The sequence below is a fragment of the Eubalaena glacialis genome, chromosome 11 (assembly GCF_028564815.1).
Source record: "Eubalaena glacialis isolate mEubGla1 chromosome 11, mEubGla1.1.hap2.+ XY, whole genome shotgun sequence".
Taxonomy (NCBI): Eukaryota; Metazoa; Chordata; class Mammalia; order Artiodactyla; family Balaenidae; genus Eubalaena; species Eubalaena glacialis.
This window is the reverse complement of record NC_083726.1, coordinates 35,128,808-35,152,669: the sequence shown is the minus strand read 5'-3', so window position 1 is coordinate 35,152,669 and position 23,862 is coordinate 35,128,808. Positions and strand designations below refer to the sequence as shown.

At 32.3% G+C, this 23,862-nt stretch overlaps 1 protein-coding gene across 1 annotated transcript in view; it reads left to right on the top strand.

Annotated features, from left to right (window-relative positions):
- LRRIQ1 (leucine rich repeats and IQ motif containing 1) overlaps positions 1 to 23,862 on the top strand; it is a 180,109-nt gene that overhangs the window by 119,716 nt on the left and 36,531 nt on the right. Inside the window, exon 22 of the mRNA XM_061205523.1 lies at positions 3,031 to 3,132. Coding sequence (XP_061061506.1) covers positions 3,031 to 3,132 — 102 coding nt within the window. The remainder of the gene's footprint in view (positions 1 to 3,030; positions 3,133 to 23,862) is intronic.

Genomic DNA, 23,862 nt, shown 5'->3' with positions numbered 1-23,862 from the left:
TCAAATTTCATGCCATGAAAAACCTTAGAGCAACTTGCTCAGTAGCGAGCTCTTAATAATATTTCCTGTTTCTGTCTTGTACATATAGTTATTTAGCCAAGGGATATGAGTCAACAATATTTGATTTAAGATGAGAGTGAAAATAGGGCAGAAGGTAGGGGGTTAGTTATTTGAAGAAAGTTGCAGATAGAGGAAGAATACCACTGAGGTTGCTGATTAATGAAGAAGCAAGGGGCTGAGAAAGCAAGCAGCGTGGGCAGCCATCAGAGGACACTCAGTATTGATGACTTCCGTTAGGACAAATGAGGTCATCTGCTTTAAACAGAAGAGAGAAGAGGGCGAGAGGGAGGGAGAGGAGGAATTAATTAGAAGCCACAGGATGGAATCTAAAATTGTGAGGAGTTACCATGATTTACTTAGTTTGGTTTTGGCTTCTAATTGTTGTTATTCCTAGTAAGTCATTGCTATTTCCCTCATGATGGACATAAGTGTGAGCCAGTAATGACTGGTCTTGTGTTTGTGGGTTTTTGTTTGTCTTTTTGTTTTTACTGTTGCATCATGCACAGAAGTAATTTCAGAATCTGGTGATCTGGGTTGGAATTTAGCAGGGAAGTTTAGAGTTTAGTACTGCAGTGAAGAACATCATGTGTAAGGTGAGAGTTGCTGGGTTGTTGAAAACCCGAGGGTCAATATCCTAAAGATAGTGAGCATAATTGGTAGCAAGACTGAGATGAGCCAGATGGAGAAAGAGAGTGAGTGAGTGCTTTTGATATGGAGCACTCCTGAGAGAGGACAGGTTTTGAGTATAGGGATTTTGGTGGAGAGCAAATGGTAGGAAGTTTAAGGGCTAAGAATATAAGGATGAAGACATAACGTGGCTTTCCAACATTTTTAATATTTATGCATGTCAAATTTCAAATTTCGTAGTTAGAAGAAAGAAAGATCAGGATGAAGCAGACAAGGTTAATTTTGTTATAAACGTAGAGCCACCACTAGGGATTAGAATCATCCTGCAGCTCTTAGTAACACCTAGCACTGTTTCAAGTACATGTTAAGCATTCAATAAATATTTGCTGATTTTATTTCAATGAAGAAAAAAGCTTGAGACTGTGTTAGCAACACTTAGTTATAGCCAAGAATTAAGCCAGGTAGAAAATAATTAAAGCTAACTTCTTAATGTGAATTAAACAGTTCATGGGCTATAGCAAAGAGATTGGGTTGCAAAATGATAAGGTAATTAAGAAATGTTAAGGAAGGATCAAAAGCGAACAGCTTAGACAAAACTGTGACAAAATGAAGTTTATTGCTGATTTATTTTGTTTACCTTAGTGATTCCCAAAAGGAACTTAAAAGAATTTTGATCAAATGTTACTTTGTTGTGCTCTGAACAAAACAATAATAAAACTTATTTGAATACTAAGATCCTGGAGGACCCAGTCCTCCTGGGAGGACCCAGCTATTTGTACATAGCTCAAATAAAAAGGCAAGAAAGTCAGGAGAATGTGTAGAAAGATCAGCAGGTTATAATAAGATATCGTAGAGTATGTAAACCCATGATAATCTGCCTTCCCTGACTGACTAATGCACTCTTTAACATGTTGTTTTTTTTTTTTTTGTAAATGACTTAAATGATATATAATACTTATTCAATTAAATATATAGGGTTTTTTTATTATTCTTATTGATATATTGAATTCATATAGAAACACCCAACTCTTATAATACCTTAGGTCACTTATAATTATGAGATGTATCCAAATATTGACCAATATCTTTCCTAATCTGAAATATATAATCTCTCTGAAACACGTAAATCATGCTTAGCAAGGGTAAATTATTACTGGAAGACTAATGGAAATCTTCAATATGCTCATGCTTGAGAAATAACTCTGCAGATACTCTTCTGCAATTCACGTTCTAAAAAATGTGCTACTTTAGCATTTAATTAAAATATGTAATTTGGGTTTTATGATATTTTAAATCTTATTTTTTCATTTAGCATATTCACTTCTATTGCACTAGATAGCAACCGAAGATTCTTAAGGTCTCTTTTTGTAAAATGATGTAAGATATTAATAAAATGTATGCTGTCCTGAATTTTGGTTTTATGTTAACCTACTTCATTTATTTTTTTATTGAGATATCATTGACATACAATGTCGTACAATGTCAGTAGGTATATTAACCTACTTTAAATGCAGAACTTTCCACTCCTTATTGTACTCACTGTTACTTATTTCACTATTTTCTTTTCTTACAGTTCTTCAACAAGCAAAAACCTTTTGTCTTAATTCAACCACACTAAATCCCTAATTTCACATTCCATAGAACCATTTATTATCAATAAAAAATTATAGCACCCTACATTTACAATTATTCTATTTATTTTGTAAAATTAATAAATTCAGAATTCTCTTGTCTATAAAAAATACTTAGAATTTATACATCTTCATTATGTAAAATATCATACATCAAGGCAAACAAAAAATCATTAATTTATCTTTAAAACTATTGAAAATTATATTTTATCTGTTTCTTATCTCATTACTTGTCTTGCTTCCATCTCCTATATCTTAGCTCCTTAGAGTTTAGAGAATTAAAAAAGTAGGGTATATGGTTTTTCCTGTAACAATAGATTTTATCTATGTGTATTTATGAAAAGTTTACCTTATTCCAGCAGAAATGTCAGGAATTTAACAAAGGAGCTAAAATAGTAAACAGTAAAACAACTCTCTAAGTAAAAAGATGATGCCGTAACTGGAAAATTTAAATGTAAATTTTTTCTAATTATTAGTGTTTCTGCCCTGTATATAAAGTATTGGCTATATGCTTAATCAGATAACCAAGAATATATAAATGTTGCTTACTTTTTCATATTATAAAGCTTTTTAAAATAACATCATAATCAATTTCACAGAATTTTATAGAATGGCTATTATTTTTAATATTATTATAAAAAAATGTATAGCGATTTCAGAGAAGGAAAAAACCAGAGTTGAGCTTTTGTCTTATTTTTCTCATTTTGTCTAGATCCCACTGTGCGCCTAGCATTATTCAAAAACAATGAAAATAAAGTATCTGATACAAAATCACCAAAGAAACCACAGCCACAAAGAGATGGCTACTTTGAAGGTATGATTTAATCACAGATATATAGAAAAGTAAAAAAGATGGAAAATCGTATTTAAAGCAAATTTTAAAAATCCTCATTAGCCCTAAAGTACATATATAAAAAATTATGTATAAAATATAATTAAGTAAAAGTCAAAATATGGCTCTTGGAGCTAAAATACTAATTTGGTGTCTTGATTCATTAGCATAGTAGTTTAGTATTTGTATAAATGCTTATATAAATTTAAATTCTTTGTATTTTTATGTGAAAGTCTTATAATGCTGTATCATCAGTGTTGCTAATTATATTTAAATTTTACACTGACAGATAATGTCACCCTATATCAACGGAAGTGAGTACATGTTGAAATGACATTCTAATATATTTACTGCCAATATATACAAATTGCATTAAACATTATGAGTTAAACTCTGGAATTTTAAATATTTTACTACATTTGAAGCTTGTCCAACTCACTTCTTGGGTAAAGGATCTGCATATCTAAGTGGCAGATTGTATTCCTTATTTCAGCATTCAGAACAATTATGGACTTATATTATTAATCAGGAATATTTAAATGTAATAGAGCAGCAAATATGACTTAAAACAAGTTTGCTATTGCTTTATCTTTAATATTAAAATGGTCATAATTTTACCTATAGTTTTGGATTGTAATTTCTAATAGGAAAAAATGGAGTCAAATATTTTGAATGGAAGTGAACTATTCAGAAATTTTAATACTTTGTCTTCTGTACATTTTAAATAAGTCTTAAAAGTTATGCATCATTATAGCATGACTGAAAATAGATACATTTTAATTTAAATTTCTATTCAGTAAGGTCTCAATTAAAGAAAAATTTGATAGCTACTAATTTTATATATATTCAGAGATACCTACTAAGTATGTAGGGGTGGAAGACATTGGGTCTAGAATTTTCTTTAAGTATATAGTAATAAAAATATGCCTAGAAAGATAGGTAAAGCAAGTCTGGCAAATTATTGAAATTGTTAGATAAATAGATGACGGTATAAGGAGGTTTGTTTTACCATCCAATTTTTTTTAATATTTAAAATTCTCCATAGTAAAACATTAAAAATGTGATGACCAACGAAGGTGTAAAAAATCAAAATTATTGCCAAAAATGTTTATGGATTTGTATTTTAATAGAATTAAAAAATACTTTCAGTGTAAAATAAGGCTTCAGTTTTAATCAGGGCTCATTTCTTTGTAACAGTCTTAACTTCACCATTTCACTGTTTTTGAAAGGAAGAGTAGAAATTCTGCTAAAATCAATAACAACTCCACAGATATTACCTCTTAAGTAGTATAGCACTGTTACTTTAGAAAGGATATGCCTAGGAAGAAAGATAATTGGGGCATTTTTGCCCTTTAAATTAACATGTACTTTAGAACCAGGAAGAAGAAATCTATCCCAACCTGTTCTGTTACATTTTCTTTTATCCTATGAAAGGTGAAGCTATGTTACCATCAAGAATAGTATATATGTATACAGTATATCTATTGATTTGTATACTAAAATAAAATATGCCAGAAGAAGTTCAAATAGTGATAGAAATAAAGTGGAACACTTCTGTATATGCTTTATGATACAATGTGCATTTTTGTTTTCTTTCCTCCATATGAAATGTGTTTAGTTTACTTTTTTCTTTTTAAACCTCAAGTACATTTGGCATGTCATTAATTTCACTGAATGGTCTTTATGTATGTACCATATATTCCAGTGACTAATAGTTATTTTAAGGCTTTTTTTTTTTTTGAAGGAATGGGCTTGGCAAAAATGGTTGTGTGTAGAAGAACATTATTTTCCCTAATTAATATGTTTATTTCTGCCCCCTCTTTTAAGGGGAAAAGAGTAAGGCGAAGATTATTTGATTATTGCTGGCCACATTGAACCCCATGTTATCTTTAACTGCTGCTCTGGCCTCATCCACCTCCTAGACTCATACTCTTTATTTTCTGACTGGCCACAGAGGCCAGTCAGCTTCCAAGTTAGCAACCTGACTAACCACAGCTTCCCAGTGGAGGGCGCATTTTTAAACCAGGTGTTTTGAGATACAATCTATATAGTATAAAATGTACCTGTTCTGAGTATGATTTGATAAATTTCAATATATTTATAGTTATACAACCTAAATCTAACATAATTTTAATCTAATTAAAATCACCACAATCTAATTTTAAAACATTGGAAAAACTTTGCTTTCCCTTAAAAAATTCAAATAAAATTAACAATTGGGTATATTACCCCCAAAAGTGAGGGAGATCAGAATTAAATTTTACTGTAGGTTTAGATTGAATGACTCTATGTGGAACAGTATCTCAACATATTTGTATGCCGGCACTGTAATAATTTTCTTGGTTTTGTTGGAATTAGATGATAGTATTATTTGAATATTTTTTCTATAATGCACATATATTTTATAATAACTTTGATTTAAAAAAAAAACTAAATTTAAAAATACTTCACATTGCAATGTTGCCTATGTGGGATTTTCATGATTCCTCTTTTAAATTGTACTAAAATGCTTTGATTTTTTTTTTTTTTTTTTTGTCTTTATCTGGATGTCACTAGCAGGACAGAGAGGATGGTAGATATACTCTATTGGTCTGGGATTTAAAATATGCTTAAATATGGGGAATATTTAATATGAAATATCAAAATATGCTTAAATATGGGGAATATTTAATATGAAATGTCAAATTATATTAAATGATGTAAGGTAAATTATACCCTTTTAACAGACCATGTTTTACAAAATATCTTTATATTTTGCTATATTCATGACTTGCTGGCAATTTTTGTCTAGCTGCCCTTAACCCTTAAGACCATTTAGACCCTTCACTCAGACCTAAGGCTGAAGAATCTTTGACCACACCTGTTCTCAGGGTAACCTCATACATGTGCTATGTGTCAGATATCAGTTAGTTTTTCCTATGATATGCAATTTAAGAGCCTGAGCACTTTACAGATTCAACACTGGTTTACTTGATTTATTTGCTTATTTATTTATATTTATTTAATGTCCGGTACTTGTCTTGGTTTATTCTGTATCACCAATGATTTCTACTTAAGTTTCAATATCTGATCTCGCCTTAGAATGTAAAACATTTTAAAATTATTACCTTAAATATTTTCCACCAAGTTTCCTTTTTTTGTTTCAAATGTTCAATTTGGAGCCCTTATGTCACTCTTCTCTGGCTATCACTGATATAAAAAGAAGCATAGCTTAATGGATGTTAAGTGTAGATTCTAGAGTTAGTCAAACACAGTTTGAATCTTGATTCCACCTTTTATTGGCTGTGTGACCTTGGGGACATTATTTAACTTCCCTGTTTAGCATTATTTTTTCACCTGTACAATTAGATACTAATAGTACCTACTTGTTGGGGATTACATGAGATCCTACTTGTGAAATGCTTGAAGCACACAGTATAAATACATAGTAAGTGCTCAAAACTTGTAATCTTTGGCAACAGTCATTTTTAAAGTATAGGTGTGGTGTTTTTTTTTTTGCTGTTGTTGTTGTTTGTCTTGTTTGCAATTGGTAGTATTTATTGTATTTCTTGCTAGGTACTGTGCTAAGAGTTTTATTTAAATTCTCTGGTTCAGTCTTCTCAGAAACTCTTAAGAATGTATTATAACTGTCAATATTTTACAGAGAAAACTGGTTTTGAGAGTTTGATAAGTGACTTGCCCAAGGTCATACAGAGAGTAAGTGGCTGAAGGGAAATGTGGATAATTTCTTTATCAAAACAAAGCTAACAAAAATAAAACAAAATGCAGACATTGAAGAGCAAAGGTTCTTGGGTAACCCTGAAATGTATACAAACTTATAATCAAAATATTTAAGAAAAAATAAAAAGACTAACTATTATATTAGGCAAAACTCTGGGAAACTAATATTTTTGTTTTTTATTCCTTTCTTATAGCTTGCATTAATATAAATTAAGAAACAGTTCAGTGCCAACCTGGTGATAAATATCTGTTTTGCGACCTGTATTTAGATGCTATCTATTCTAATTTTATTATGATTACCTAACATTATTAAGTACCAAATCTTTTAAACTCTAGGAGTTACCATATTTTCAATCAACTATTTTAATTTTCAGATAGATGAGAACCTCTCCACCCAGCCCAAAAGTAAAGGCTATGTTTTTGTTTTATTTATTCCTCTTTTTATTTGTACATAAATTAAATGACTTCCCTGCCCTAATTTGCTGAAACTTAAATTTCCTACTCCTAAAGCCCAATGCCAAACTTGGACTTCTGGTTTTGGCCAAGGAAGGAAGCTAGACAAGCCAGAAAAAAAATTGGATCTGGCCCATCAACCTTCACAGAGAGGTAGGTTCAGTCTTAGCTCCTCTAATCCCTGGGACAGTTTTACTTCACTTTAAAGTCAGATTTTCATAATTCCCAGTTTGGTGCTGTCATCACTAACATGCTTCTATTTCTGTTCTTATAAAACTGAAGATTCACACATACCATATGTTTTTATATATCATAGATGTTCGAATATTTTTGTATTAAATTTTTGAGTATTGAAGCCATTAAAAGACTTTAATTTCTATAATTTTTACTTCAGAGCATTTCTAATCAAACCATGTTCTTTTGTGGTATTTTTTACTGTATGATTACAAGCATGTTCTTCTCACACTTTCTTTCTTTTAATGCCAGCTTAGAGCACAGAGTCACATTCTGTACATGGTTTTATAGTAGGTCTTGTATTTCCATAGCTATATAGAGTACTTGCTAATAGTGCCAACACAATTAGGTATTAAGAGCTGGTAAAATAAATGCCACAAGGTTAATGCAGGTAACCAAAGGCTACCTGAAGGTATTCTTTTAAGAAGAGACATGCTTATAATCAAAACTCCCTAAATACATTTTAAGCACTATCATGCCATTTAGTAGTATAAAGGTTTGGAATCATTTCAACTTTCTACAGAAAATCAAAAAAAGTCTGATTAGGGAATTCAGTCTAGTGAAGCATAAAACAAACTGCAGTTTTTAAAAAAGTATTTGTCTATGGATAAGTGAGATTTGGGGAATGGCAATCCAGGGCCAGAGAGAAGCTGATTAAACTCTTCCTTATCCACATCAGTAGTAAATAGTTTGTATTTTCTAATTTCCACCCAAATTCAGTCATAATAATATGTATATATTCTATTCCAAAGTATATATTTGTATTTACATATATGTCTTGTGTATATATTATTTACATATATCATATACAAATATATAATATATATAATTGACATATAGACTATATATGTTTCATATATATATGATGTGTATATGGATAAAAATGAAAAGGGATTTCAGAACTTTTAGAGTTCTTTGAAATAACCATGATATGTAGGCTGTGAGATATTATTAGTTTATTTTTTATTAAAAAATACAAGAGGGTTTCCACTTCTGGAAATAGAGGACTGTTTAATTAAAACCAGCTTTCTTTCCGAGAACAACTTTAAAAGCTGGAAAATGTAGTTTTAAAAAAGCTAATTGACGTCATTGGAGAACTAACAAGTAAGTAAAGAATTATAAGCCAAGAAGGACATCCCAAGAGCTGAGAAGCTGAGCAAAGCTTTTGATAATGTCACCAGTCTACATGAACTGGAAATAGACTTTCTACTAACCTCTTGCCAGAAACAGACATAAACTATGTCCCAAAATAGATAACATCGTCTCAAGCTTCAAATTATCTCTACATTTTTTCCTATATAATTTTGGGCACACAATAGAAAAAAAGGCATAGAAGGAGATGAGACATCACTGAACACCATGAAAAACAATAGACAACAGAAATTGAGCCAAGAAGATTTAAGATAATAAAGACTTTAAAAGAAACATACATAATAACTTTAGGGATATAGAAGAAGAAATTGAGAATTTCAGTATACATATTAAACCTATAAAAATATCTGAATGGAAAGTCTGTAACTTAAAAGCACAACAACTGAAATAAAGAACTCAGTGCATGGGTTTAACCACAGATTAATCAAAACTGAAGAGAGAATTACTGGACAGGACAATAGCTATGAAAGAAATATTCAAATTGAAGCATGAAATGAAAGAGAATGAAAAATACAGAAAAGAGAAGACGTGAGATACAGAAAAAATGTCTAACACACGTGTAATTACAGTTCAAGAAGGAAAGGTAAGAGAGAATGGTGTAGAAATAATGTCTGAAGTGTTAATAGTTGAGAATTTACTAAGGTGAGGTAAAACCTCAAATTATGGATTCAAGAAATTCCATGAACTACAAAGGAAATATATACAAGGAAAACCACAGTGTAGCACATCATAGTAAAAGCACTAAAAAACCAAAGACAAAGAAAAAAATTCTTTAAAGAGCCAGAGAAAAAAGTTTATTATCTTCAAAGGAGCAATAATAATGAAGCTGGCTTCTTAATAGAAATTATGAAAGTCAGAAGACAATTGTTATATATCATGCTGCTCCCAAAGTCATAGGTTGAAGCCCTAAACCTCAATCTGACTATTTTTGGAGATAGGACTATTAAGGAGTTAATTAAGTTTAAATGAGGTCAGATTAGTGGGGCCCTAATCCAGTAGAACTGATATTTTTATTAGAAGAGGAAAAGACACATACATATTCACAGAGGAAAGGTCATGTATGGACACAGTAAGAAGGTGGCCATCTGCAAGCCAAGGAGAGAGACCTCTGAAAAATTAAACTTGCCAGCACCTTCATCTCAGACTTCCAAACTCCAGAACTGTGAGAAAATATATTTCTGTTGTTTAAGCACTCAGTCCTTGGTATCTTGTTATGGCAGCTCAAGCTGACTATTACACAATGTAATGATATCTTCAAAGTGCTAAAAGAAAATAAGTTCCACCATGAAAGTCTATACCCAACAAAACTTTCTCTTCAAAAATGAAAGCAAGACACTCATGCCACCCAGCTCTCTACCTGCTGCTTCTCTGTACAGCCACAAGGAAGAAGGAGGATGACATCTGGATTCCTGAGCCAAAGCTTCACAGAGAAAATGGGGAAAGAGATTGGCTCTGGGAGAAGCCTATGGCACCCTTTATTTATCTGTGTTGTTCCTTGCTCCCTGAAAGTAACCTTTCTCTCCACCTTTCAGCTGCCTATTCACTTGCTACCTAGGACACTTCCTATATTTCTGGTCCTATCAGGGTGTTGGAGAATTATTACAATATCTTAGAAGATTCATCATCAAGGACATTAGTTTTCTATCTAAAGAAGGCTACATGAGGTAATGAAGTAACAATGGATTTGGACTGAGAAGACTTCAGTTTGAATCTTGCATAAATACTCATTAGCAGTATGCTCCTTGTGTTTGTTTTTTCTCATCTGTATTTGGGAACACTAATCTCTACTTCACGTGATGTTTTGAAAATTAAGTGATAATCTAAGGTCTTCCAGGTAAAGATGATGGATCTGAAAACCCTCACTAAAACTTCAGGGGAGATATTTTAAAGACACATACTAACAAACATGAGAATATAAGGAAGGAGCAACGGCATTATAGTTTTTTTAGACTAGAAAATAAATATATGAGTAAATAGAAAACAAAAGCTTAAACTAGCAATGAAATATGAGAACTATCTCAAACCAAAAGTTTCAGGAATTGATGGTATTAGGCCTTCTGGAAGTGGGGTGAAAAGGGTAATAAAATAAATAGGTCCAGGATACTCTTGAAAAATTCTTGAACTTAATTCTTTGTATAGGATAAAACAGAGTCTCTGGATTCAGGAAAAACCTTGGCACCTTGCTAAAACTAAGAAGAGTAAGTGTAGGTATTCATGTTAAATGCCACGGCCACAAGCCCTTCCCCTGCTTAGCTACCAGAAGGCTGATAATCACGTTTTTTAGCCTGCTCGAGTGGTCATAACAAAATACCATAGACTGGGTGGCTTAAAAAACAGAAGTTTATATCTCACAGTTCTGGAGGCTGGGACGTTTAAGATCAAGACGTCAACTGATTCAGTTCCTGGGGTGAGCTTTCTTTCTGGCTTATTTCTTGTTATGTACACATGTGACCTTTCCTTAGCACATGTGGAGAGAGAGAGATATCTCTCTTCTTCGTCTTATAGAGCCACTAATTCCATCATTAGGTCCCCACTCTCATGACCTAATTAACCCTAATTACCTCCCAAAGACCCCCTCTTCAAACACCATCACATTGGGAGTTAAGATTTCAATATGGGAATTTTAGGGAAACACAGACATTTACTCCATAGCACCATGCCTTTGACTTTAAGGAAAGAGATTATAGGAGTCTTTCTGGAGATTCTTAACAGTCCAAGAGGAAACATCTAAATATTGACATCAAGTGTTTCCAATATAGGACTCAGGTAGGTCACCCTAAGATGATAGGCGTCACTCACTTGTACAGTTTCTTATCAATTTTATAGACTCCCTCTCTAAATATAAGCACACAAATGACGATTCTTAAAACATCTGAAAGAAACTTTTAAGAAACATAGAGAAAAAGTAACAAACATAGTCAACTTCAGGTGAAAAAAATCTTCAAAAATACCATGAATATTTTCATAGACATAAGAAAAGATTGCACCCATGAAATAAGAATAAGATGCTATAACAAGAAAGAGAGAGCTCAGAGAACTAAAAATATCTCATTGTAAATAAAAAAATGATATCAGAAATGAAAACTTGGCAGAAGATATAGTTAGAAGATAGTGTTAAAGAAATTTCCCAGAAACTGAAGCAAAATACGAAGTGATAAGAAACATGAGAACATAAAGAAAAGAGGCTCAGTCCAGGAGGTCCAACCTTGATAACTAATAGAAGTTCCAGAAAGAGAGAACACAACAAATATATAGAAGGAAATTGTCAGAGAAATCATTCCAAAAAATTCCCGAAACTAAGGGAATTTCCAGTTTCCAGATCAAAAGGTCCCATGTTAGGAAAATGAATGACTATAAAGCCTTTGTAGCACATCTTAGAAAATGTCATAAAACCAGGGACAAAGAAAAGAGTTTAGAAGTCCTCCAGAAAGACAAACAGATCACATGTAATGGATCAGTTATCTAAAAAGCACTGGACTTCCTAACATTAATCTTAGAACCTAGAAGATGATGGAACAGTATATTCAACATTCTTAGGAAAAGTTATTTTCAACCTAGAATTCTATAAACAGGCAAACTATTAATAAAATTTAAAAATATAAAAACATATCATCTTAATTTATCTCCCTTGCAACCTTGCTCAGGAAGCTACTGGAGGAACCACTCCACAAAAATGAAGAGTTAAACCATGGAAAAGAATATATGAGATCTAGCAAAAGAAACAGGCAAAGGAATCTTTACAATGATGGTGAAGAGAGATCCCAGGATGACAGCTCACACAGGTTTTGAGAATAAGTACTCTATGGTGACTGAAAACATCATGAGCAATCTCTCTAAGGAAAAAAAAAAATTGTTTTTATTGTCTGATGTGCTCGAACATATTTGATAGGAGATATACTCCTCAGGAAGAGAGTGTTGGGGTGACCTATTGATATGTGTGTACAAGGCTAATGCATGAATATATAGTAGATATAGCCTTCTAACAAAGAATTTGGACACTAATGATAGTACATAGAAAACTAAATGTAAAAAATTAAATAACTAAATGTTAAGAACAAAAGTTATACAAGAAAGGAAATGTAATCTGTAACTGCTTTGCTTTTTTTTTTCTGTTAGAGGCTGTGTGTTTTGAATTCAAATCAACACTTAAATTCATGAAACATGGTAGGCTTCACACAACACTAAATTTACTTAGCTTTAAGGAAGGACAAAGGAGAGGAGACTACAAAGCATGCTTAGTATAGTGAGGACATTGTGACACCTAGGCATAGGACCTGGTGTCCTAGTCATTCTGCACTTAGGAAATGTGTGGGCATCAGAGTCAAGTCGAGGCTATGAGTGTGTAGATAATCTCAGTTAAAGGAAGCCATCAGCTCTGGTGATCCCAGCAGCTTTTATAATTAATTAGTCATGTAGTCGTCTCCGGTATATGACCAGCTAGTAACGGAGTCCACTTGGGGATATATAACTAGCTTCCATTCTCTGGTTCAGTTGCATTTTATCCATATTGGTTACTTGTAGCTCAATAAACAATCTCAACAATGAGGTAAAAGGGCTTGATCTGGTACAGCTGAATTCTCATTGATCTTGAATTCAGTAGAGATTAAATTCTAACAATTTCTTGACCTGAGGATTAAATCCTCACACCTCCCTGCAACTAGAGGAAAACCATAGAACAAGCTAATAACCCTTCCCTTATGGCTCATATATGGTATTTACAGTCCCCTATGTGGCTCAGCTATAAATGATATTTACATTGTCAAAAATAGGTAAACACTAAGTGGTGATCTAACCAAAAATTACGATTTGTCTAAGAAATGGGAAGATGAGGTATATGTGTTTATGGTAGAGGTGTTGTAAAGGGGCTAAACCTTTATCTTTTATTTTGTGAGGTCAATAAGTAATATAAAAAATTTTCAAAAATGAAAATGTCAAGATATACGCAGGCTAGCAGTGGAAGAAAAGACTAATATGGCTGAATGTAGTTGCCTTTAGAGTATAAATTGAGAATGGGAAGGGGTAGATCTGGGGATTATTATTTTCCGTTCTTAAAGCCATGTACATATATAACATTGATGAAATTTAATTTTTAAAAATGACTAAATTAGGTGTTTTTGAAATCACCCATTGAAGGTCCTGTTTTTTAATAAAAGTTAATAAATGAAAACATATTAAGGTAAAACAGTGACATTTTTAAACAAGCAAAGCAGAATTTTTCACCAATAGACCAAGTCTAACATGAATACTAAAGGGTGTTATTCCTCAGGTAAAAGGAAAGGATTTCAGATGAACTCTTAGAGACGTAGAAAGTAATGAAGATCATTTTTACCCTTTTTTTTTTAATTTACAAAACAGCGGTAATTTGTAAATTAAACTCTGTTTAATTTACAAAACAGAGTAAGGGCTATGGTTGCCAGGGGATAAGGTGGGGGAGGGATATGTTGGGAGTTTGGGATTGACATATACACACTACTATATATAAAATAGATAACTAATAAGAACCTGCTGTATAACACAGGGAACTCTATTCAGTACTCTGTAATGGCCTATAAGGGAAAAGAATCTAAAAAAGAGTGGATATATGTATATGTATAATGAATTCACTTTGCTGTGCACCTGAAACTAACACAACATTGTAAATCAACTATATTCCAATAAAAATTTTTTTAAAAATTGAAAATGTCCCATCTGTAATAGGGAAAGAAATCTTGGAAATTGGGATATCAGAGATGTTTCTAAAAGCATTTAATAATAAATTCACAAATTTAGAAAAAAAATAATGAAGAGCAAAGAAGGACGAATATGTGGGTAAATCTAAATAGACATTGACTTAGTCCAGGAGGTCTAACAATGATTTTAAATTCTGGTGAGTTTATTATATTTATAGACATGGTAACAATAACATTTATACTTTTTTTTTCTTTTTTAAGCTGTGCATCAAATCACTTACCTAGGAATTTATTTTTTTTTAATTTTGTTGAGTCTTACATTCCCCTGTTCCTTCTATTTTTGCTATCTCCACCCCAGCAGAAAGACAAAACTAGCTTGGAATTAGGACTGAGTTTGGATCCCAGCCCAAACCTATGTAATTTTGGTGAAGGTATTTAACCTTTCTATACTTAATTTTCTCATTAATTAATTGGGGCAAATAATACATACCACATAAAATCACTGGATAAATTAAATAAAAATGTTTGGAAGATACTAGAATGGGCTAGCCTTTAGAACATGGAAATTCAGACTTAATTCCTTGTCTTTCCTGTTTAATCTATTGACACATCTTTATTGAATATCCACCATGAGCTTGGCATTATACAAGATGATGAGGATTCAGTGGTGCATGAAATAAACACAGACCATGAGTAATGGGGTTCACTATCTGACAGGGGCAGGGAAGAGGGTGACTGACATTTATTAATACTCATATAAGTGCATAATGATACAACTGAGTAATGTTCTATTGAGGAAAAGTAAGGGGAACTCACTATGAATTTAAGCCAGAGGGATGAGGGAAGAAGTGACACTTGGAATGAATTTGAAGATTGGGTAGGAGTAACTAGACAAAGGGAGAAGTTGTGGATAAAGAGTGTTCCAGGCCAAAGTGTGGGCCTAATGAAAGACTTTGAAGACAGGGGTAGACTGGGCCATTAAAGGAACTGAAAGAAGGCTGGTTTGGCCAGAGATCAAGGAGTGAGATGAAGCTGGAGAAGTTGGCAGGGGACAGAGAAATTTTAGTTTGTCCATGTTAGTCCATATTGAGGATTAGGCTTTCTGTATTCCAAGAACAATAGTCATTGTAAGCAAAAGATGAAATGGTCAGATGTGTTCTTCGTGTAATGATTACGGAACATCTGGTGCGGAGAGAACATAGAAAAGAAACAAGAGTGAACATGATAAGACCAGTTAGAAGGTCATTGCAGTAGGCCAGCATAGAGATGGTAGCTTGGACCAGGGTGAACACAGTAGACATGGAGATGTAAGGGGGAAAGCAGAGAAATAACAATCACAAGGTATGAATGTATTTAAGTTGCTTCTCACCTATTGAATAAGAAGAATAATACTATCCCATAGAGTAGTTGTGAGGAGCCAAACCATTGCTTAGCCCAATGTTCAGCATGTAGCAGCAATCATTATTTTTAATTCCCATTAATATTCCAAATTTTACTTTCTCTCTTTAAATCCAAGGCTAAACTTTTCATCCTTGCTATGGATGTTATTCTGCCTGATCCCGTGATGTTCTCATGTATAGTTATCTCCTGTCTTGTTTCTTAAATTTCTGTCTCTATTATATCCACTTACTTCTTAAAATCAACATATGAATAAGCTGCATCTTTACCATTGAAAATGTGATGCTACCTCCTTTTCGACTACCCCATCCATCTCTCTTTCTTCCTTATCAGCCTTCTTAGGCAGTCTAATCAGTATCTTTATTTCCCACCTTCTGTTCATTCCACATTTTTTATTCTTTCAAAAAAACATTTTTAAGCTTCTGCTTTCTTTTATTGTACTTGAGACTGGAAGCACAAGTAAAAATCAGTTCCGGCTTTAGAAGCTCAGCCTAGTGGGAGACAAACTAATAAACTGAGATTTATAATCTCATGTACAATCCTTTCATAAAGTTATGCAGAGTGTACATTCTAGTCACATTCTCATCATTCTACTCAAACTACATTCATTACAGTAATCCATGTTAACCTCTTAATTGCTAAACTCAGGAACCTCTCTTCTGCCCTCATTCTACTTGCCATTTCTTCAGGAATTTCTCTCCCTAGAATTTTTCTCCCTTTACATCCTCATTCCCACTCTCTCCTGGTTCTCCTAGTTATCTGACCCCTCCTTTTTAGTTGTCTTCTCTGTCTATTCCTGTTCCTAAAAGAGCAATATCCTTTAGAATTTTGTCTCTGACCTTATTCTATATTCAATCCACATATTTATTTACTAATACAGCAGACGTTCACTTTACCAAACATTATACTAGGTCAAGGGATACAAAGATGAGTAAGACATAGTCTCTGTCTTTAAAAAACTACCCTTGAGTCCAGTTGAGGAGACACATAAATAAGCAAAAGAAAACATCATGGAAGTACAAATCATACCTATTCCCGGGGCGTGATGAAAAGATCAAGATATAACACCTAATTCTCTCATATAACTTATGTTTACAGGAAGTGACAACTAAATATCCATCTCCATCTTTCCCCTTTTCATTTTTTTCTAGACACTTAAATTTAACCCACTATGTTTAATATGAGGTGTATTATATACATTCCACTCCACCCACCTGTTTGATTCTTTTTGCTGTCTCTGTTAATAACATCGGTAGCCATTCACTCACTTAACCGAGAAAAATCAGAATCATTCTTAAGTCTGTTCTCTTTTTCATTTGCTGAATGTAAGCACCACCCCCACATTAGCTATTGCCTGCAATGTCTCTTGCACTGAAATGTTGTCATGGTCTCCTTTCTAATATTCACACATCTCTTAATCTTATAAATGCTATCTTCTATACTTGTATAGCAATGACTTTCTAAACTGTAATTCTGCATACAACACACCCCTGTTTAAAATCTTGTAATGTCCTTCTGTTTCGTCTAGTATAAATTCCAAAGTCTTAAGCATACAATGACCTTTACATACTGTTCCCAGCCTACCTTTCCAGTACCACCTTATATCATTTCTCCCCCCAACCCCCAAATATTCTCTAACCATATTGAACTACTTCAGTATATCCCCAACTATAATGGAGTGCTTGTTCTTTCCAAAAAGTGTCCTGCTCTTCATATTTTCACGCCATTTTCTTTATCTTTATTGCTTTTCCTCACCTTTCTAGTTTCAGACTTTTACTTATCCTTCATGACTCAGATAAATGTCATTTCATTTGTAAGTCATTCCTAATAACACCAAGCTTCCCATAGGCCTTTGTCATATCTCCTTAATACTGTCCTATCTATTTCCTCCCCTGACTGTAAACCTTTTTAAAGTCAGGGATCAAGTTTTAGTCATATTTCTGTTTCCTCCCATCTTCAGAACCTAGCAACAGTATTAGATTCATCTATACTAGGCATTCAATAAGTATTTGTTGAATTAATAAACAGTTCTGACTCTAAAAAAAAAAATATCTTTGGAGTCTCAGAAACACTCTTCCTGCCAATTGCTATTACTCAAAGTCAGATTATTGGCCTATGCCCAACTTAAACTTACAACTCATTTAGTGTTCACATCCGAGCTTTAGGTCCCACTGCCTCAGCCACCCCTTAGATCTACTAAGCACACTTTGGAATTCATTTAATCATTTCCTACTTAAGCTCCACCAGCTGTGGGGTTTTGGATCTTGGAAAACCTCATCATTATAAACAGTATCCTTTCATTTTAAGGTTTCATAGTTTTTGAAACATTTTCTAGAAGAGTAGAGATGGGTAATATATTAAAGTCACTATATGTTTTTGTGTTCCCAGAAAACTAAATGATTTCTAGTTTCCATTTATATTTTATAGTAGTTTAATAGAAGTGTGGCATCCCATATGTTTTCCCCACAGCTTCATTAACTTCTGTAAGATTTTTTAATCATTATTTTAATTAAAAAACAATACTCAACCTAACGGTTAAGCGAGTTAGCTATGGAGCCAGACTATCTAGGTTTAAATTCCAGCTCTGCCCCTTGCTACAGGTATGACTCTATCATACACTTAATCTTTCTGTGTCTGTTTCCTCATTTATGAAATTAGTATAATGAGGTACAATAATGCAGAGTTTACAGAGTTGAGCAAATAAATCAGTACATGTAAAATGCTGGGAATAGTACCTAATGCATAGTAAGCTCCATACACTTTAGCTATTGCTATTATCAGGAACAGTAGCCATTTACAATGAAATCTATACAAGTTAGAATTTGATTATAGTAACTCCATACACTTTGAAACGTTATATTTTAAAGTATGGTGTATGTGTGTTGGGGAAATTTATTATTCTGCTTAGCTGATCATTTTTCCATAGAAAGGGATTTTCTAGGTGACAGTAAATGCATGTACCTGAATAGACAAGATACAGATTCTGATCAAGGATCCATTCTACTCTAAATTTTAGCTGGACAAATTTGATAGGCAGCTTTATTCCAGACTTTTTAAAGTGATGTCAGTCAATCAGTCACACTTCTGGCATTAACCTACCACCCCCAATGTATATGCTATCTCTTGTCATTTTCTTTCTTCACTCTGTGGAAGGTCTTGAACTTAGGTAGCCCATTGAAGCATGAATTAAAGAAGAAACTGATATCTTTAAACATTCCAGTAATAAATCTAATTATAAAAATTAACTTAGTTTTTATCCTCCACTTAGAGATAAAATATTTTGATTCAGATATTGATATATGTTTTGTAAAGATAAAATTTATCTTGCAATTTTATTCAAGAAGAATAAAAAAACTAATATGGAGCAGTGAATTAATTTTCTATAATTCTTGTGAATCTAAGATATATAATTTTTAACAATTTTTCAATGTTTATCAATATTAGATGGAAGTAAAATTATCCCTTGAAGTTTTCTAAAATATGTCGTATGATATTTTGCACCAGTGACCATAAATTGTATAAGAGATTTTCCTATTTAAAGACAAAAGATTATATCAAGTACTATTTGTAAATTAATTTACTGTATTACTATCAGAAGTAATATTTAGACTTAATCTTAAGAAATTAAAACTTATTTACCATAGAGTCAACATTTTGTCATCACCAAAATGCTAAACTCAAAGTTTATATAAAGCTCAAAGTGGTTAGCTCTCAGAATTGCCACTTAGGAATGACACGCTTATGTTCAAATGGGATTACTTGTGTTTGTGGTGGTGTAATACCTTGAAGCTGCTTTCCAGTTTCACGCTGTGCTTGTTTCCATTCTCACCTATTTGCACATGTACATATATACAAATTTCCATCTCATGAAATGAGTTCTTATTCTTGGCATGCAATGTTAAATTGGAATTTATACATTTTTTTCTTAAACTGCTTGTCTTATCAGTACCTATATTTAAACCAAAGCTTTACATTTTAAATAGCCCTTAAGTTTAATTTTATGTCTTTTTCCTTTGATATATTTCTATTAATTTTAGAAGAGTAAAATGTTCAAGTACATTCTTTAGTAAGCTTTTCTATTTCTATGCATAATTTATATATTTGAGTGTTTTAATATTTGAAATATTTTTAAAGTAACTTGAATGTTCATAATAAAAATGCTATTTCATTTGGAACCTTACGTTATCCTAAGAGAAAAAACATCTATTTAAAAACTATTACCCTTTTGCATGGTTTCTTCAAAGAAGAAAAAAATTGTCCTTTTTAAAAAATGTATTAATAGTCATCTCCAAAGAAGTCATCCAATCACCTCTAAGTTTAAAATACTTTACTTTGAGAAGTATGTAAAAACACCTGAATTATTTTCCTGCAACTCATCTCACCCATGATAAGAAGAAAATGTTGCAGAAATAGAAACAATGACAGGGGCTGGCATATAAGAAAGAGAATAGACCCTTCCATATATTTTTATTTGACTATTAACTAAAATTGTGTGTGCCAAGACTTAGGTTAGTTGAAACCCCCTACAAACTGGGCTTATGGAAACAGTAACTGATCCTTCTAACATTGTGTTTTTTAATACACCACAAGAATGCATTTCCCAAAAAGTAGAAGATCCCTATCTTGAGATGTGATGAAATGCTTTTAAAAATTCTATATTAGAAGACAGACATCTTTCTTAAAATTTTGAATCATGTAGTTAATTTGAGCTCACACAATAGAGCCCGGCGCATTGAAATATTTTCTCATTTTTTAAGGGAATTAATGGCTCTCCACCAGCCCTTTAACATGTAAAATGAGTAAGTTACTTGTGTCCAGTACATCCAAAAAAGAGCCAGGATAAAATAAACATAAGGGGTTGGATATCTTGGAAAAAATCTGTCATGGGTTTGGGTTAATCATCTCCAGAAGAAATTCAACTTGATGCCTGAAATGTAAGACTTCTTGGAGAAAGCAGAAAGGCCCGAGGCAGTGTTGATCTGAAGGAGTGCTCTCCATGGGTCAGAGCTGCTCTGCTGGCAGAGTGCAAACCCAGTTCACAACCGAGGCCTCTGAAAAGTTGTAAAAGACTGCAGGGGCCTTCCCATGCACGCACTCCAGCTTTGGTTACATAGTTTTAATGGCCCAGTTTCTTATTATAAAATAAAACTTAAAAATAAAATCTGTGCCCAGTTTTCCAACTTTCTGTCCATCAATGATAGGATTGCTTCCTTTAACATTTGTGGAATGAAACATCTATTTCTTAAAGTTTTAGTGACCATATAGAGAAGTTATGTAAATATGGAATACCTTTATTTGGTGCAGTTTTCATAATGCCCTATCCTTAGGCTTTCAAACATTAAAAAATGAGTTATTCAGGCAATACTTTGGCTTAATTCTCTTCTATCACTTTTCATACATTTAAAAATATTTTTCTTTTTCCAGGCACAAGCTTCTCTTTGCATAAAATCCCTGACACTGCATGCCTTGGAAACTGTGCAAAATGATAATTTTGATTTCTAATAATGAACTTGAATTCTAGGGAAACTGATCTAGTGCTAAATGACAAATCAAGTATATACTTATTTTGCCCCAACTTCCCCCTATTTTGCCTATTTCCATCATCAGAGATAGATTGTACTTGCTTGAAGTAGCATCAGGTGAATATAAAAACAGGCTTGGGTTAATCATTATCGTACAAGAATATCCTATATGATGGTAAAGTGTGCTGTTAAATAGTACGACAAGTTTTTAGTCTACTCTGGAAGAAAAACAGCGTAGGGAAGTAACTTTTAAGTTCCCTTTGCTTTTACTCCTAGTTTTATTGCACTCAAATGCCAAGGAACTTATATTAGCCTTGGACTCAGATAAGTTGTTAATTAAAATATCTGCGCATATTCTAAAGACCGTTCCTTTTTGTAAATGTATAAGGCTGTTCACTTGTACTCTTATAATATGTCTCTTTATACCCTGTAGATTTTTCTTAAAATTGCTGTAATCATATAGGCATAATCTGACTAGTTCCACTAAAGAAACTTCAACCTTTTAAACAACATAGAAGTCAATCATTTCAATGAGCGGAGTCCTAAGTGCTGAAGCATTTCAAATCCTTTTTCATTTGACCACTCAGTGACCTGATAACTATTTCCTGTCCCTAAATAAGGTTGTGACCCAGGTCTTAGAGTGCGAAACTCAGATAATTTTAGAAACACGTCAAATGCCATAGGATTAAAAAAGTAGAAGACAGTTTAACCAAAGTTTTTCCTTTTAAAGTGGAATTGTGTATCTTAAATACGAAAGAATCAAAATGAAATGTATTAACTTGTTTGTTCATTGTGTTTAAAATGATCAAAATTATTGATTTTATTGCCCATTAGGATGGAAATTCCCCAGGTGTCTCTAAAAGATTTAACTTGTAGTACAATTCCTCATTTCTAGTCTTTTAAGGAATTCATATTATAAAATAAATAAGTAAATAAATCACAACTAATAATGTTTCAGTAGTTTGAGAATAGTGATGTTAAAATTAACTCCAATTACATATGTACCTATGTACCTGTATGTGTGAATATCTGTGTGTGTATGCGTGAGTGTAATCTTCTGTCTTTATTAGTATTTATAGCTATAGAAAGAGGGAAATCATAAAAAGATAACAACAACAACAAAAAACCCTGTATATTTTGGAAAGTATGGCAGGAATGTTTCTAACCACCTATTTGAGCTGCTAAAATGCCTTTGGCAATTGGATTAGGGGAAGGAAGACTCTTACAAGTGCATTTTACTGATCTGGAAATGTAATTGACTGTAGTTTGTTTTGATAATTCTTTTGCTTTTTCATAACTTGGATGTGAAATATAATGTGAAACGTTAATTATTTTAATGAGGTCAAGAAGTGTTTCCTTAAAATAACAGTTTTAATGTTTAACATACGTTTGGTACTTTTTCCCCTTGTACAGTTAATAAACTTATGTATTAAAGATATATTAGAACTAAACTTAAAAATATATTTTTAAACGAGTAAATATGGAAAGAAATCTCTGAAATTGACACTTAGTCTGAGCTGTTTAAACTAAGCTGAGATTTACACTTCTCACAGGGATCATACAATTTTTTAAACTATAAATTCTCAGTTTTGATCTTACACATTCTAAAGAATCATTATAAAATAAATAGCTAAACGCTATACAGTTGATTAAACAGTAAGAATATTATCTTAGATACTGTTTTAGAGTGCGATGTGTCATATAGGACCACAGTTTTCTATTGATAGTATACTAATTATGCAGCCATGAAAAAATAGACTTTCAGTCTTATTCAGTTGAATGTTGAACTATTGCCAATTTTAGTCTACAGTCTTATAATTTAGTTTATTGAGTGTTTCACTTGGAACTATGTTGTGGGGTTGTGTGGTGTGTTTGTGTGTATGTGTGTATAATTTAAATATTAAATATAAGAATTTTCAAAGAGAAATATAATATAAAATAAAACCAGGAATCAAACTCTTGATTTTCTTACTTCTTGGAATTTATATGAACAAAAGAGAGCCCTAGAATATACAGTTATCCAAGTATGATTTGTTAAAAGTATGCAAAGTAGTAAAATTTATAGTAAAAATAATAAATTCTCAAGAATTTTTATTTAAATTAAGCAATAACTAAAAGAGTAGCATAACTAAAGATGTTTTAAACATTTATCATTAAATTGAAAACATGGACTAAAATTAAATTTTCAGGTGTGATCTGAGTTTTTTTTAAACAAGGTGGTAATAATTCATAAATTCCAAATTGCTGTGAAGGAAAATGTGAACTAATATTGTACATCATGTATCTCATATAAACCTAAATGCAACTCTATTCATATATATTTTATTTTCTCTATTTGATTTAAATTCATGTTTCAGCTACTTATTTATAAATACACCTTTTGTTACATGTTAATTACTATTTGTAAATTTTGCCTCTTTTTTAAATAAAATTACTATTCTGAATTTAGTTACTTTTATATAAATGATACATGCAATGATATATAAATGATATTAAAATTTGAGATTCTGTCATTTGAATATGACTATTCTCCTTGTTACTTTATTTATAATGCACTTTATACA